Below are 16,725 nucleotides of genomic sequence, written 5' to 3' on the forward strand. Positions count from 1 at the left end.
GAGCTGAGATGGTAAAGGCTGTAGACTTCCCTAAGGTGTTGAAGACCTTCCCAGGTTAATAGGTGCACAATGATTTTTTTTTCAGTAGGTACCTGCGAGGTATGTGTTGTAGGTGAACTCCCTAGCTCTGAGCTAGTAGCTCTTGTTTTCCGTCTCTTGCAGTGAACAATGCATGTTTCTCCAGTCCGAAGTATTTAAGTGGCAAGCTCTACTGGGCCCAACGTTGCGTCTCTGTGAAGACTGCTACATCTGATGGGTACTTAATTGACTTTGACAGGCACTTCCTCTAATTTGGCTACATGAAAATCACTGCTGTCCCTCATTTCAGTGGATGTACCCAGTCGGTGCTCCAGCAGTACACCACAGATCAGCCTTTCTAAGATGAACCAAGACAAGGACCACAAGTAACATGTGTTCTCTCCATTTTTGGTGGTGGAGGATGTTCTTTATGAATAATAATAATTATTATTATACCTACAGAACTCTATTTGATGTTCTTTCTAAGGTACTATCTGATCCCTTTGAAACTAACAAACATTCTGAAGAAGGGTCCGAACAAAAGCGACTGTCTTTTTATGAACCCGAACCCTCACAGTTGAATGGTTTGTTATTTTTTTCTTCAGTCCACTGTTACACACAAAACCCAAGGGCACACTTTAATCATTGACCATCATTTAGACTTCTAGGCCCAACATTGAATGACGGCTCTCCCCCACTCTAAATACTTATCTGCTGAAAGTAGCATTCCAGGAGTCTGGCTTTAACATTTACAGTCCAAGGAACTTTCTGTCAATCACTCTTCAAAGGCTGAAATTCTTTTGAACAAGTGCTGTGTCATCATACAGACCATGTAATGCCTTGGTATGGACCACTTACTCCAAGCACCCCTGTTTTTAACACTTTTGCAGATCTTGCAGACTTAATTTTCCATGAATAAAACGACCTATTCCTACTAGGAGTTTTAAGATATTAGTAAATGTGTCACCACACAAATTCTATAAATGTACTGTAAAACATGAATAATCTTCAGGTAACATGTTGAAGATGAAGGTGGTCCACTCTAGTTGGTGACTGCATGCGTGAAGCAGAACAGGCCTTTGACCTCACAGTATACGACCAATCTTCACCTCTCCTATGTAGTTCTGTACATTAGACCTGATAGTGGGCAGAGATAGAAATATGCTAGTGGCCACTCCACCACCCCTTAACTGGTCTTGCCACATTGCAGTCAGTTTCAAGTTATCATTGTCTTTCCAACATCTGATACCTAATCATTTTTCTCATGTGATTAGGTGCTTGCGAAAACATCTAGACATGGATAACTTGGCTGCTGGTCCAGCGCCATATTCTCCATTCTTGAACGGGCTGGCGTGTTGTGTTCAGTAGCTCATTGAATGGTTGCCAAAGGGATTAGACACGCAACTCGCATGTGATTCTTTCGGGCTGGTTACAGGCACCACAGAGTCAAAAGTGCTGAACGTTGACTGTTGTAGCATCCAAGAAATTTAATTGCATTTTGAAATGTAAATGGAAACTGAACTGTAACACTGGGACACAACACTTTTGTAATACCATTCTCTACCACACGTGTAGTCAAAACTGGGAAAATGTGCTGTTTCACTTAAGCACAAAACATCCCTGGTAAAAAAGATTTCTGGAATAAATGTGTGCAAGGTTCAAAACTGAAACACCATTAAATCCAAACCTGCATGGTATCCTGGTTGGACACGAGGAGTGTGTTCACTGGCTAAACAACTGTCCCCACACACTTGAAGGAGACCGGTCTACGACCCATGCCACACAGTCAGACAGACACAACTGTGAGGCTGGACATCGACTTGGACCACTCCCAGTATTGGTTCAACAGCCCTTTTAGCTGCACAGCGGGATGTTTTCAGCAGCTCACCAACTAGCAAGATCCCCAAATTTGCACGCCCTAGCCTGTACAGTCAGCTCATACCGGGCCCACACAGCATGAAGTTTAGTCCATGCGAAGAAGTGTATCGTCCAGTGCTTAATTTGTACTGGTGGTTATAGGTGGGGCCCATCTTCACTCATTTTTGGGGAGCAGCTCTTATTTTTCTTCAACAGAGCAAGGGAGGGAAAACACAGAAGTAGGAAAGAAGAAGGAAGAGAAGTATGAAAAACAATGACTAAAGAAGAAAGCAGGAAACTGCAAGAATTTGAAAAGGGAAGAGTATCTGCTGGTGGATTAAAGAGACATGAAGTGAAATCAAGACTATGAAGCCTTGTATTCAGCTTGTGGACATGAAGTAGTGCCAGCCACAAGATGCTGAGCAAATCCTTTGGACCCAGCATGTATTAATTTACAAAATAAGCACTGGGGTTCCCGTCATACCACCACAACTCATCCCCATTGGCAATTTTGAGGATGTGGGTAGCCCTTATCGATAGAGAAGAGTGGTACTCACCACACCTGTAGTCACCTCTCCGGTGGTGGTGAAGGCTCTAGGTGGGGGCTGCAAGAGCAGGAGAGGGATTGTCCACCACTGGCCATCTGTAAAGGGAGTAATAATATACAACTTATTTAAGTCTCAATAATGCACTGTCCAAGGAAAATCCTGACAGATGGTCATTCTAAAGCTGTGAGAAATGGAAACCTGTGTCTTCAGTTCCTTCTCCGATATAGTTCATAGACTACTTCTGGTGAAGCTACCACCGTGTTTAAGGCAATGGCCAATGCAGAGCCCTCCTCTTTCGAAGGAAGGATGCTTCCAGATGCTTGCTGTTTAGCCTATTTGTGAAGGATACCACGAACGATACCACATCAGTTCTTTTCACCCACTCTGACAAAATAGAAAACATAAAATGCTCGTGTTCCGAATTAAAAAAAACAGTTAGTAGACAGTTGCGTGTATTTGCAAGTGACAATGTGCCTTATTTCTCTGCATTGCTGAGGATACCATATAATGTCAGTTCTTGGCATCCATTTGCCAGTGTAAAGCAGTCTGGAAGTTGTTTTTTTGTTTCTCTTTTGTAGAACAAAAGGGGTTTCATTCAACTTGTTGTCACTAATGATATAGAACCAAATGCTTGCAGTCTATAAACAGTATCATTTTCCGACCCATCAATTCTTCGGGCCACACTGTACAGAAAACAAATAACACAATTTGGCCAGTTTGTGGCCTAGATATGGGTGAATTGAGTATTCCTGTAACTGAATGGTCGAAAGACTAATGGGGTGAGTCTTAAAGCGGGCCTTATACCTGACTGGAAACCTATGGAGATGTTGCTAATGGTTTTGTAGTGAGTGGGTTCTCTGCTGATGGCTGACGGTGTCCTTGGTGATAAGAGTTTCTTCACAGCAAGGGAAATGGACTGATACGGTTTGGGCGTTCAAATAATAGTTCAGATAGTCAAGTTCAAAAGATCTTAAAGAAGAAGGAAGGGATCCTTGAGCTCCTGATGCTGCTTGGTCACCTTCTTTCATTTACCTGTATACTCTACCTCTTATGAAAGTACTGAGAAGCCATAATATCACTGTTTACAAACTCTGCTTATAAGCTCATTTTCAAAATCACCCCATACTCTGAAGAGGTGGGGACATGTTTAAATAACATCTTACTTGAAAATATTTCAGTAACATCCTTCTTGAAGTAGATGTGTGGATGTGCAAGAACTATTTAAAACTCAACCCAAATATGACAGAGTCTACCCAAACAAATCTCGCTGGTGGAACTATGCCTCTGCCCCTAGAAAACCAATCAAGTCAAGAACTCAGTTTCATGAATGGATAGCTCCCTCTCTTTAAATACATACTTTAAAAAAGTGATTGGTGCAGGCTTTGCTATTTACAGACTATGAAAAAAATATTGTTATCTGAACTTTATTCAGAACACCAAATTGGCTGTAGGTGTGATAATGCACAGGATCGATTATGAGAACAGTGCGTATTTAGGAAAAACAACTCATAGTCTAGTTGCAAAAGTTGTAGGAGGCTGCTGTCCGCCTGTTAATGGGATTAGGCTGGAAATATATTTCTGTTTCCCAAATCACCTTACAATAACTGCCAACAAGTAGATACATACAGGTAGCCCCTATAAGAGACCCACATTTCCTAGTACTAAAGATGGAGGTGGGTTGTGCATCCTCAGTGCACAACCCAGAACTGTGGAACACACTCCCACTTAAGGTCAGAACTTTGAAGGTCATCCTAAATTTAGACAACCTTCCAAGACTGATTTTTTCTGCTGACCTGTCAGCTAATTTAGCATCTGGTAAACTTGTGTTTGTAGCCTGCACCTAGTGTTGGGCTTAGACGTGCTGGGCTCGGACATGTGCAACTTATTTTTCTTTTAGTCACAAGTGTTTGTGACTCCATCTACCACTGGTAATGTGCCTGGGCACTGGCTGCATTGTTAGATTGTTTCTTTTGGCCGTCGGGTTCAGGCATGGATCCTGCAAGCTCCGGGTTGATACTTTGTGTTATTGTCACCTCTCGGTTCTCCAACCTGATTCACATTACCAGTCATCCGTTCTGCTTCGACCACTTTAAATACCCATTGACTTTGACGTCCCAGTTCCACTTGAAGGTCCTATTGTAGATTGGACTCCTACATTACGTCCCCTGAGGCCTCAATCTCCTACCAGAGGCAGCAGCATCAACGATCGTCTTTACGGGCTACTCCAGATGAGGTTACAAGGCTACTAATTCCAGGAGCAGCGGTAAGGGTCCGTGGCCAAAACAGCGGACCCAACTAAGCAGTGGCTCTCGCTTCCTTCGCCCATCACGTTAGACCTATTCAGGAAGACTGCAGGGGTTTCTCACCCATTGGCGTTAGATCACCCCGATCAGTGGATTCTTTTCATCATCAGGCACAGATACTGTTAAGAATTCACTGTAACCTCACTAAACATTCCTTCCCACAGACAAATCTTTTCACAGGAACACCAGCGCCTCCTACAGGAAGTAGAGACCCTTATTCACAAAGGGGTCTTAGAACCCATGCTGCTCCACCACTGCATACTTCTTGTACTTTCTCACCCCCAAAAAGGACGGATCGACCTCAGGCCCCTCAACAAATACATCCTGTCAGAACACTTTCACATAGTGACACTCCAGGATGTCATCCCTCTACTGCAGCAAGTCGACTTCAAGACTGCCCTCGACCTGAAGGACGCCTACTTTCACATTTCGATCGGCCCTGCACATCATTGGCACCTGCGGTTCATGGTAAGGGGCCAGCATTACCAATTCAAAGTACTGCTGTTCCGATCACCTTGCCCCCAGGGTGTTAACAAGGTGTCTTGAAGTGATAGCTGCTCATCTCGGGAGAAACGGCATACATGTCTTTCTGTTATTTGAGTGACGGGCTGCTCAAGAGCACAAGCCAAAAACAGTGCTTGGCACATACCCAGTTGACCTTCAACATGCTACATGATCTGGGGTTTACAGTCAACATAAGCTTCCCTTCTTCTTAACAGAGTCACCAGGAAAGCCTTTCTCAGCCCAGTACAGGTCCAAGCTTTCCAGTCGTTGCTCTCCCTTTTTCAGCCAGATCGCCTGGTATTGGTTAGGACGGTCATGTGCCTCCTGCATTTCCCTAGTTCCCCATGGCAGGTTATATATGTGCCTGTTACTGAGTGCCTAGCTGCACAGCGGTCACAACTGGTAGGTCGTTGGGGACATCTAGTGTTGGCCTGGGGCTGCACTCATCGCTCTATGCAGTCAGGGGCATAACGAAGGCCCCTGTGCCCCCCTGCGGTGTGGGGGCCCCCCTCAGAACAGCACCTGGCCTAGTGAGTCGGGAGGGGGCCTCCCATCCATGGTCTGCACAGGGGGGGCTCTTCCAGTTTCGTTACTCCACTGTCTGCAGTGGTAGAAAAACAATAATCTGTTACAAGGCCGGCTCTTTCATGACCCAATTCTGAAAATGACCATCACAGTGGACGCTTCCCTTACTGGGTGGGAGGCGCATTGAAAAGATTGACTGTTCAGGGTATGTGGTAACCCCATCAGCCAGGTCTTCACATTAACTACCTGGGGTTCAGCACAAGGTGGTTCTCATTAGCACAAGCAACATGACTGCCATGTACTACCTACAGAAGCTGGGTGGCATTCACTCCCTGGAGTTGTTTGTGTTTGCTCAGGGCATTTGGTAGTGGGTATGTCATCACAATGTCATCTACTAGTGGAGTATCTACCGGGAGTGGACAAAGACTTTGCAGACCTGTTCAGCAGGATGTAGCAACAAGGCCACAAGTGGGACCTTCAGCTGCAGGTCTTGCTCCCATACTTCCGTCAGTTAGGGTTCCCTGATGTAGATCTCTTCACCACCACTGAAAATTCAAGATGTCCAAGCTTCACCTCCAGATACCCACTCCCACAGTCCATTGGAAATGGTGAACTACGGACGAATTGGTAAGGAATTTTTACTTATGAATTTCCACCTCTCCCAATTCTTCCATTTGTGGTTCAGTTGCTTCAGGAAACATCCCTCACGATCATCCTGATGGCTTCCATGTGGACCAGACACGTTCACCGCCCTCCTCAAAATGTCCCTAGTGCCTCATGAGAAACTGCTCAACTGGCTGGATCACCTCACACAGTCAAGACACCCAAACCCCAGGCAGTTGATCTTGTGATTTGTCTCCTGAGGTATAAGAATTTGGCTACTGTAACCTGCCTGAAGAGTGCATGTCCGTCATTAAGGAGGCTTTCAGGCCTACAATGAGAGCCTACTATGCTGCCAAATTAAAGAGGTTTGTGCATTACTGTCTCCCCAGGCAGATTGAGCCACTCAAGCCTTTCGTCCAGGACATTTTATGTTATCTGCTTCACTTGCGGAAGTCTGACCTTGCTTAAACTTCCATCAAGCTTTATTTGGCCGCAGTGGCACCCTACCGTCTGGTAAATTTGTGTTTGTGGTGTAACTGTAGATACGCATGCTGTGCGTGCTCCTGCCATCTACTGTTGGGCTTAAACATGTGCTACTTATTGTTCTTTTAGTCACAAGATATGCACACTTCAGTCTTTAGGGTTTCAGTCATTAAAGCCTTTATAGAAAGGCTTAAAAGAGTCATTCCACCAAGGTACCACCCGCTCAATGTGGAAGCTCAACATAGATCTCACCAGACTTATGGGCTTTCCTTTTGAACCATGTCACTTGTGTTCTCTGTAGTTCCTTTCCTAGTTGATAACCTTCCTAGTGACCATCACCTCCCTACAAAATGTGAGTGATCTTCAGGCTCTCACTCTGGAAGAACCTTTCTTCCAAGTCCACAAAGATAGGGTAGTCCTTAGGAAAAACCCAAGCTTTCTCCCTAGGGTGGTCTCTTCCATCCACCTCAATTAGACTACCGCACTCTCAGTGTTCTTCCACTTCCAAAATCAGTGGCTTAGAGGGCTCTTCACACACTAGAAGTTAAGACAGCCCTCATGTTGACAGGACAAAACCCTTCGGTAAGACACAGCAACTCTTTGTCTCTTTTGTAAAACCACACAAAGGCCGTGTTCTATCTAAAGCCGGAGTAGCATAATGTTTGTCAAATGTATTCAGACCTGTTACACCAAAGCCAAATGATCTTTGCCTATACCTCCTAGATCCCACTCTAGCTGCAAAAAGGGGGCCTGTGTGGCACTAGATGGCAGGCGTACACACTTCATGGAAATCTACAGAACTACATGACAGGAAGAGAGGCTTACAGAGTAAGTAGCAATTTACTTTCCCTATCTGGGGTGCTTTTGACTGGATTAGAGACTATCTCAGTGTTGATATCCATTCTTTATAAATATATATACAAAAATACAAATGCCATGTCCTGTTTTCTGTTTTCCCACTGGCGTACCTCTCTGTGATATGTTTCCATTGATAGTTTGTCTCCTCAGTCCATCCATCTTTTCCCCATACCGGAGTTAGTTATAATGGTGCTGGGCCATGCCTACTGAGTCTGAAGCAGGGCATATTTTAGAAGAGCGACTTATTGTTGACCCTAAGCATGTGAAGAATTCTCCTGCCAAGCTCAGTCAGGTTACATTGGGTAAAGTGAGAGCACTGAATCGGACCTCTCCAGAATGAGATAAAGCATTTGACTTTTAGAATGATATGTGTTTCAGTGGCTCCTCTTTTGAGGTCTTTTAACTAGGTTTTGTTAGGACTAGAACAGTGATTAAGATTATAATATTGGCTTTGTGATGTTTTAATGGGTTAAAAGGATGGAGATCTTTGTAGTAAATATATCTTTCTATCCTGCTTATATCTCATGGGGCTCATGTACCCCTTTGTGGATGTGTGCCTAGGGTAGGGCATGCATTTCTCTGTGCAGGGTTAGACGGTGGTCCTTCAAAGGTATTTGCTTCATTACAATTGATATGCATCTACAAGAGTACATACAATACTCCCTTTCCCCTGCCTCAAGTAGATCTATTTAAGGTGCATTTCTGCATTCCCACTGGTTGCTCAGATGCACCTCAAAAATATCCAGTGGCAATTAGGCATGCAGCGTTAGCTTTAGGAAGTAAATTTCGATATATTCTATTGCATTAGAAGCAAAGGTCCTGTGGAGTGGGTGTCAGCAAGTAGCCCTAAAAATAGCTGGGGACCTCATTGATCAGTTTGCTCCCATATATTGTAAAGTCCCAGCAGTGACATGCTGGCCCGTGTTGTGGAATGTGTAGCTGGGCGGCGGTGGGGTAGATGCCCTCTAGCTATGGGATATAAGCACAGTAGAAACTTATTTAACCCAACAAAGCATTCATGGATAGAAGCTCAAATCTGTGCCACTTGGAGCTTTTGGACTTACATTTCTCACATGGAAGCCTTAAGACCCTTGAGTTGTTGAGATGGGATATCCTGGGTAAACATGTCACTGAGAATTCAAACTTTGGCGAACATATGAAATTGACTTCCTGTAAAGCAGGGTAGCTAGAGTTTATATTTCTTTCTTACTTCATGGATCTGAGTTTAAGAACACTTCAGGATAACTTTCAAAAACTGCTGTTGGACTACGAGGCTTTGGAGCTTATTCATTGGCCCGGATTTACAGAAAACACATAGAATGAACCAATTGGTTGGCAAGCATTTATCCAAAGTCTGTCAAGAGCTTCTCTGCTGATTTTCTTTTGCTCATGATTTTCTCATTTTACTCACTTCTTGTGGAAATCCTTGAGGCTTTTATTGGGACTCCTGTTCATCCTAATGTATGTAAGCTTGACAGAGAAACTCTTATTTGATCAAGACTGCCCAAGAAGTAACTTTTAACTCGCCTTTAGATGCAGGCACTTTGAGACAACAAATCACCAAAATGTGAAAGCTGAGAGCTTTTTTCTTAGCTAAGAGCAGGAAGCAGTGGACATATGAGACTCTGCTTCGAGCAAATGCAACAGAGCTAGGTTGTAAAGTGTACCATTTTCTAATTTTGTTCTACTACTTTCCTTGTCTCTGTTGCTATAACTCCCTCTTATACCCACACCCACACTCCTACCCTTTGTTCTCCTTTTTTTTCTAGATATTTTCCTTCCATCTTTCTGTCATGTATCTTTCTCCATTTTCCATCACCTGTTTGTATATGTGTTTCACGTTAATATTTGTCACCATCTCTTTTTTTGTCAACTCAGGCTCAGTGGACTGTCTCCTTTCCTTGGAGACAATGACACAGAGACAATGAACAATGTTCTCTCCTCCGAAGTGGATTTCAATGAGGAGCCCTTTGAGAATGTATCTGACGAAGCCAAAGAGTTCATCTCCAACCTGCTGATTAGGGACAAAAGGTAAGTGGCTGATAACGTCCTGAAGTAACCAACCCGTTGCACTTATCTCTCTTGCTGGTTTTAGAACACCCTCCTACTTTTATGAATCCTCCTGATCACTGACTGTTTGATTGTCCCATTGTTTGCTTAGTTTCTATTATCTTTAGACAAATGTTGCTGAGAATGTTCCTTGCATTGTCCATCAAATTTTGGAAGGATTAGTAGCTATGACTGTTCAACTGCCCTCAGAAGAGATAAGATTGGATGGGATTCTTAAGGCAGGGCATTCAGTAGCTGTTTAGGCCAGGTCAGCATGTTTTGCTCTCTAATGGGGTGGATGAGCACAAGTTTCGTTTTTGATCAGTTGGTCATTGAAGTCAGTGGATTAATCAAACAGTAATTGCAGATTGAGGGGGAATTTCATTTATGAACTACCATCCTTGAGATACAGTTTCAGAAACGTATGGTAAACAGTGCAGGCTGCCAAGAGCAATGAGGTCACCGGACACCAGCCATATTTATTTTATTCATTCCACCTGCCTCCAGTGAAGTGAGGTCACCTGACCAATCATGGGATTGATTATGCTCAAGTTCAATTTAAATTGAAGTATCTGCTGGATCATCATCTTGTATCTTGTCTCCTGCAAGCCCATGTATTTGGTAAGGACTTTAGATGGCTGTCTTGAGCTTTGAGGAAGGTTTTCTCTTTTAACATCCTTAAGTAAAGGGAGCTGCTAACAGGTATGCGTGAGTTGATGCCTCCTCCTAGAACTTTTGATGTATATCAAGAAGTCATTGTATTAGTGGCAGGCACCATAGGTTTGCACAGGTTCCTGGTTATCTCCCATAGACTTTCCAGTATCAGTCTAGACGCCGACAAGACCACAGTGTATGAGGTAGGTTGCAGTCTGGCTGCTCGCACCTCCAGCAACGGGGATCATCAACCATTGTGGATCTCTGTAGTTATTGTGGCATCGAATACCATTTCTAAAGCATCTAGAAATGGTTGAATTTCAGTTGTTTTTCGCTAATATCTGTTCCCGGAATTTCAGAACAGTCCTCTTTTGTGAATTTATGTCCAAGAAGCCCTTTCCATTTTTTACATGGAGTGTGTTCATGTGGGTTTGAGAAGATGTTATTATTCATGTATTTGTATGACCTAGACACCACCCCCTATATTGTCTTCAACCACAAATAGTCTAGTATAGGAGATTCAGAGAGGATGCATTGTGCTTTCCTGAGTCTGCTCTTAAGATAGTGTGTAAGTTGTGTATGACTCCGTATCTGAGGTCTTGTTAGTTTGTATTCACATTGCAGAATGTAAAATGATTTCATCTCACAATATGCTGTCATCTGGTCTAATGTCTGAACGCCTGTATATCCCCAGGTGTCCCTTATGATATTATGACCTCCTATATGGATGACACTGTTCTTCCAAATTTAGGGAATTTTTGTGGAGAGTAGAATGTACTTCTAGGCACTTGTTTACCGATTTCCAGACTTGAACTGTCTATTGGATTATTGTTAGATCCCATAGGTTGTTTTGTGGCATAGAATAAGGAAGGGTCTGCTGCACTGTCAACCATAGTCTGTTCAAGGAGCACCCAGAAAATAACTTACTGGGCCTGGGTGAGCATGTCTGTTCTCTGTGAGCTGTAGCGCGTCAAAGCAGGACTCTGTATTTTCCTGATTTTCGCTGGGCCCTTGTTGTGAATAGCTTTATGCGCCAAGCACAGAGCTTTGAACTTCATTCTCACTTCAATAGGTAACCAGTGGAGTTTCCTCAAAGTTTCCTTCACTGGTTCACGACTGGGAATTCTAAGAAGAAGTCTGGCTGCTGTATTTTGGACTACTTATAGTCTTATTTGGAACAAATTTTGGTGAGCTTAGAAACAGCAAATTCCCGTAGTCTAGACGGGTAACCACCGGAGACTGGATCACCATTCTTTTTGAGTTTTCTGGAATGAGATTGATTATCTTCTGAATCAATCAAAGTGTACCGAAGCAAGAGGCCGCTAATATTTTTGCCTGGGTATCCATCCATCAATAGGGAATGATCCAGCCACATTCCCAGGCTTTTAATAGTAGGGCTGCGGATGGGGGAGGGTCCTAAACAGCTAGGCCAGCTAGCAGCCAGCTGCGGGGAAAAATTGTTTCCCAAAAACATTAGCTCTGTCTTTTACCCATTTCGTTTTAGGCAGCAGCTAGACTTCCAGTTAGCCACTTTTTCCAAGGCAGGGAGCTAGAAGTTGATTTTCCAGGTTGGAGCCATTTGTAAAATAGACAACCAATTTAGTATCATCCACATAGGACGATGTTGGCCAGCGGACACATATAGATACTAAACAATGTAGGGCTCAGAGCCAAGCCCCGTGGCACACCACATTTAAATTACTGGGTGTCTGAGAAACAAGCGTTTTCCATTATTTGGAAGATTTGGTCGTTCACAAAAGACAACAGCCATTCCAGAGCTCCATCTTGTATCCCCACTTCTCTTGAGTCTTCTTTTCAGGACTGTATGATCTACGGTGTCGAAGGCTGCACTTAGATCTAAACGGAGAATAGCCACAGTGCCTCCTTGGTCCATTAGACTTTTTAATTCCTCTGTCACTACCAGAAGTGCAGATTCCATGCTGTGCTGTGCGCAAAAACCCATTTGAGTGGGATGTAGGAGGTGGCTATCTTCTAAAACGGTGTGACAGAGTGCCATTGACATGTTTTTCTTGCAGTTTCCCTAGCCCTGGCAGAAGGGAAATGAGCAGATAGTTGCTAGGTATGGCAGGGCCAGGGTGGGCCTTCTTCAACAAGGGTCTAATCACAGAATGTTTCCATTTTTTATTTTTTTAATGAATCCATTAAGAATTCACTCCTCAGCATCAACTACTCCTCAGTTACAGAACTGGTCTCTCTTGTCATTAGCAAATGTGGCTGAGATTTTCTGGGAAGTCTCCTTCCGGGTCCCCCTTTTTGCCATTTATGGCAGAAATTGCCATTGCAACGTCCCTCTGACGAAGTTGGGCTGCTAGTAATCTGCTGGCTTTCTCATATTGCAGGCAAAAAAAACGATTAAGCTTTCAGTGTATATAAAGATTTGAGGGTTAACTTTGCCTTTTCAGGTTCCCTTCTCTTGGTTGTTATGTGTTATTCTACCTTGCAGCATTTTAAGGTTTTAATGGATTGTTCTACCCGCTTACTTCTTTTGATGGAGGGTTAGGGCGAATGAGGCAAATAAGTTAGGGAGGATGTCAGGGTGACTGAGGGCAGAGAGTAGTCTATTCTTACAGAGAGCTGTGCATAAATGGGGTGAACATGTATTCTTCAGCATTCCGAAGAGTAGGTCTGCATAGGTTGATCAGACCAGTGTCATCTAGAATGGCCCAGGCAATGTCATCTGTCATTGGAATTAGGCAGATCTGTCAGCTAAGTCCCTTAAAGCACTGGATTCAGTGCCAAGTTCCACCCATAATTGTATTTGAGGTGCTAAATTTCATGAGGATTCTAGAGCAATGGGACAAGAAGATGAATGTAGTGAAACTCAGCGTGTAAACCAACCCAACAAAAACAAAAATAACTTTTGCCACAGAGAGACAATTCTTCAAAGGCTTATCCCTCCACAAGGTCGGGTGAGTTTTCAAAGCTGTGCACAGGAACGTCCTTCTGATTAAGATGGTCACACAGTATTTATTTGAACTATTGTGGGAGGCCAGTGTGCGAATACTGAATTAAACCTTACTCGCACATTTCCTTTTCAAAGTCTGACTTTTCTGTGATAAGTACGGGGGGAGTGCAGTATTGGTGTGTTTATAAGCAACACTTGACTGTATATTTTTTAGTTTTTAGGTAATAAGTAGAGCAATTAATGTTCATGGAAACGATTGCAAGGGCGTTGAGGCCATCTTGCATGTGTATAACTGTTGGTATCATCAATGGATTTAATATATAGGAGGATGTTTTCTCGCTGAGGGAGAGAGTGTAACGTGTTGTTATTTATGCTCTTCACTAATGAGTGTGCTCAAATCAAGTGTGCTACAATTACACCAGAGTTTTTAGATTGCAGGTAAGTAGATCAAAGGTCGTCTTCACTGCCTTGACATCGTGGTACATTACATCACAGGTAAGTCATTCTTTTCAGTGTCATAATGGTAGGTATATCGCTCTCTCTCTCTCTCTAGATACTTAGGTTCTGAATTTACTCACTCAAACCATAGAAATTCTGCAGTTATAGTTATTTAAAGTAACTATAACTCTTGGCCTAAGGTAAAAAATAACTCGCCCCGCTGTGCATAGTTTTTTCTTCAATAATTTAACTTCTAATGTTTCATTGATATTTTTATTCATTTATTTGGGGTAATTAGCAGTGCATGGCGAGGGCACGAGTTATAGTTACTTGAAATAATGTTTAACTAGAACTGCTGAATTTCTATGGTTTTGTGTGAGTAGGTTCAGAACCTAACTATAACATCCCTGTAACCTTTGTTTTTTAAGTGAATTTGTAAGGTTTGTTTTCCTAACTATAACGTCCCTGTAACCTTTGGTTTTTCCAGGAAATTTCTGTGTTGTTTTAACATAAAATAATTTTCATTACTATACGTTAATCCAACAACTGCCGTGCATGGCAGGGGTTGGCCACAGGGCCTGGCCTGCAGCCAGTCCTTGCAGCCAACCCCTCCTCCCCCCTAACCCCTTGCTGCGCATTCCCTTTGGACATGTGCAGCAGGAGTAGGCCACAAAGTCTGTCTCTCTGGTGTGAGAATAGGTGTGAGAGGGTGTCTCTGGGTGTAAGAGTGGCTGTGAGAGTGTCTAAGTGTGAGTGTGAGAGTGGGTGTGAGAGGGTCTATGTGGGTGGAAGAGTGTCTGATTGCATTCCAATAGATGAAACATGTTGACCCATCCCCTGGGGTCCAGCCCTAAAATATCTTTTTGGGGGAGGGGTCCTTGCCACCCTCTTCCCTGGCCCATCTGTCCTTGGTGCCCCCCAGGGCACCCAGTGTGCATAGTGCCCACGGGGAGCCTCAAGGCCCCCGGGGTCCCAGCCATCCCCCCGCCTCCTATGGGAGATGGCATTGCTGTCACAGACAACAAGCTGCTAAAGATGTCTGTGAGAGCAATTGTTTACTCTGTTTCCCTGCCTGCGTCTTTGCGGGCAGGGAAACAGAGGAAACCTCTGCTTCCAACAAATGAGAGCTGTTTGATAGCGCTTGCTTGCTGACCCCAGAGTGTTTGCTCTGATATTGCGGGAGCTGTCAAAGCTCCCGCCAAGTCAGAGCAAACAGCTATGTCCTGGGGTGTGCAACCCAAGACGTAGCAGGAGCCGGCCATGGGGGGTGGCAGTCTGCAGGGCCATCTATGGCTCCATGAGGGGGCCGTGAGGCCGCCCTCCAACATTGTATTTGCCCAGGGAGGTGGCATCCCCGGGGTTGGGGGGAGGAGGGGCTCGTCCTCCCTTAATTGTTAAAATTGCCCCGGGGAGGTGGTGGTCCCTGGGGCTGTGGAGTGGGGAGCACGCACCTCCCAAATATTATAAAATATTACCCCGGGGGTAGTGGTCCCTGGGGCTGTGGGGTGTCCCCCTTACTTATTTAACTAATTTTTCACCGGGAGGTGATGGTCCCCAAGGTGCGGGCGGTCTAGACTCGGGGAGGGGGCAGTCCCCAGAGAATAGTAATCCCAGGAGGGGGGGTCCCTTGCACCCTTTTCCTTTATTTTTAACATGCCCCCGGGACCTGGCCCACCCGGGGGATTTCTTAAAACAAGCACAGGAGGCCACACTTTGTTGCTTTTCAATTTTTTCTGCGGATTCAATCAATCAATCAAACACATTTATAGAACGCGCTACTCACCCGTGAGGGTCTCAAGGCGCTGGGGAGGATAGTGGGGGGGGGGCAAGGAGGGTCACTGTTCGAACAACCATGTCTTGAGGTTCTTTCTGAAGAGCAGGAGGTCTTTGGTTTTGCGGAGGTTGGTGGGGAGGGAGTTTCAGGTTTTGGGGGCGAGGTAGGAGAAGGACCTGCCTCCTGTGGTGGTGCTTTAGATGCAGGGGACTGTGGCTAGGGCAAGGTCGGCTGATCGGAGGTTGCGGGTGGGAGTGTGGAAGTTCACTCTGTTGTTGAGGTAGGTTGGGCCAGTGTTGTGGAGGGATTTGTGTGCGTGGATGAGGATCTTGAATGTGATTCTCTTGTCTATGGGGAGCCAGTGAAGGGATTTGAGGTGTGGTGAGATTCGTTCGTGGCGGGGGAGCCAAGGGCAAGGCGTGCGGCTGTGTTCTGGATTCTCTGGAGTTTGCGTTTGAGTTTGAGTGTGGTGCCGGCGTAGAGGGCGTTACCATAGTCTAGTCTGCTGCTGATGAGTGCATGGGTGACTGTCTTCCTGGTCTCTAGGGGAATCCATTTGAAGGATTTTTTTAGAGTGCAGAGTGTGTGGAAGCAGGAGGAGGTTAGAGCATTGATTTGCTGTGTGGAGAGGGAGGGGTCCAGGATGATGCTGAGGTTGCGTGCGTGGTTTGTGGGGGTGGGTGCGGGCCTAGGGCGGTGGGCCACCAGGAGTTGTCCCATATGGTTTTGTTGGAGTTAAGCTTGAGGTGGTTAGTTGTCATCCAGTTGGCGGTGTCGAGGAAAGCAGCGTGTAGGTTGGTTTTGGCAGTGGTGGGGTTGCAGGTGAGGGAGAGGATGAGTTGGCTGTCATCTGCGTAGGAGAGGATAGTGATTCCGTGTGATCGGAGGATGTTAGCTAGGGGGATCATGTAAATGTTGAAGAGTGTGGGGCTGAGGAATGACCCTTGGGGGACTCCGCGGATGATCTTGGTAGCGGTGGAGTGAAAAGGTGGAAGGCGGACTCTCTGGGTCCGGTCGGTGAGGAAGGAGGAGAGCCAGTCTAAGGCTTTGTGGCGAATTCCTATGTTGTGGAGGGGTGTGCGGAGGCAGACAGTGTCAAAGGCTGCGGAGAGGTCTAGGAGGATGAGTGCGACAGTCTTGCCTTTGTCGACTTTGGTCCTGATGTCATCAGTGCATGCGTTGAGG

The 16,725-nt window shown here is 44.9% G+C and overlaps 1 protein-coding gene across 1 annotated transcript in view; it reads left to right on the forward strand.

Moving 5' to 3' along the window:
* MYLK2 (myosin light chain kinase 2) overlaps window positions 1-16,725 on the forward strand; it is a 130,876-nt gene that overhangs the window by 99,846 nt on the left and 14,305 nt on the right. The window contains exon 11 of the mRNA XM_069243366.1: window positions 9,578-9,730. Coding sequence (XP_069099467.1) covers window positions 9,578-9,730 — 153 coding nt within the window. The remainder of the gene's footprint in view (window positions 1-9,577; window positions 9,731-16,725) is intronic.

The sequence above is a fragment of the Pleurodeles waltl genome, chromosome 7 (genome assembly GCF_031143425.1).
Source record: "Pleurodeles waltl isolate 20211129_DDA chromosome 7, aPleWal1.hap1.20221129, whole genome shotgun sequence".
Classification (NCBI taxonomy): Eukaryota; Metazoa; Chordata; class Amphibia; order Caudata; family Salamandridae; genus Pleurodeles; species Pleurodeles waltl.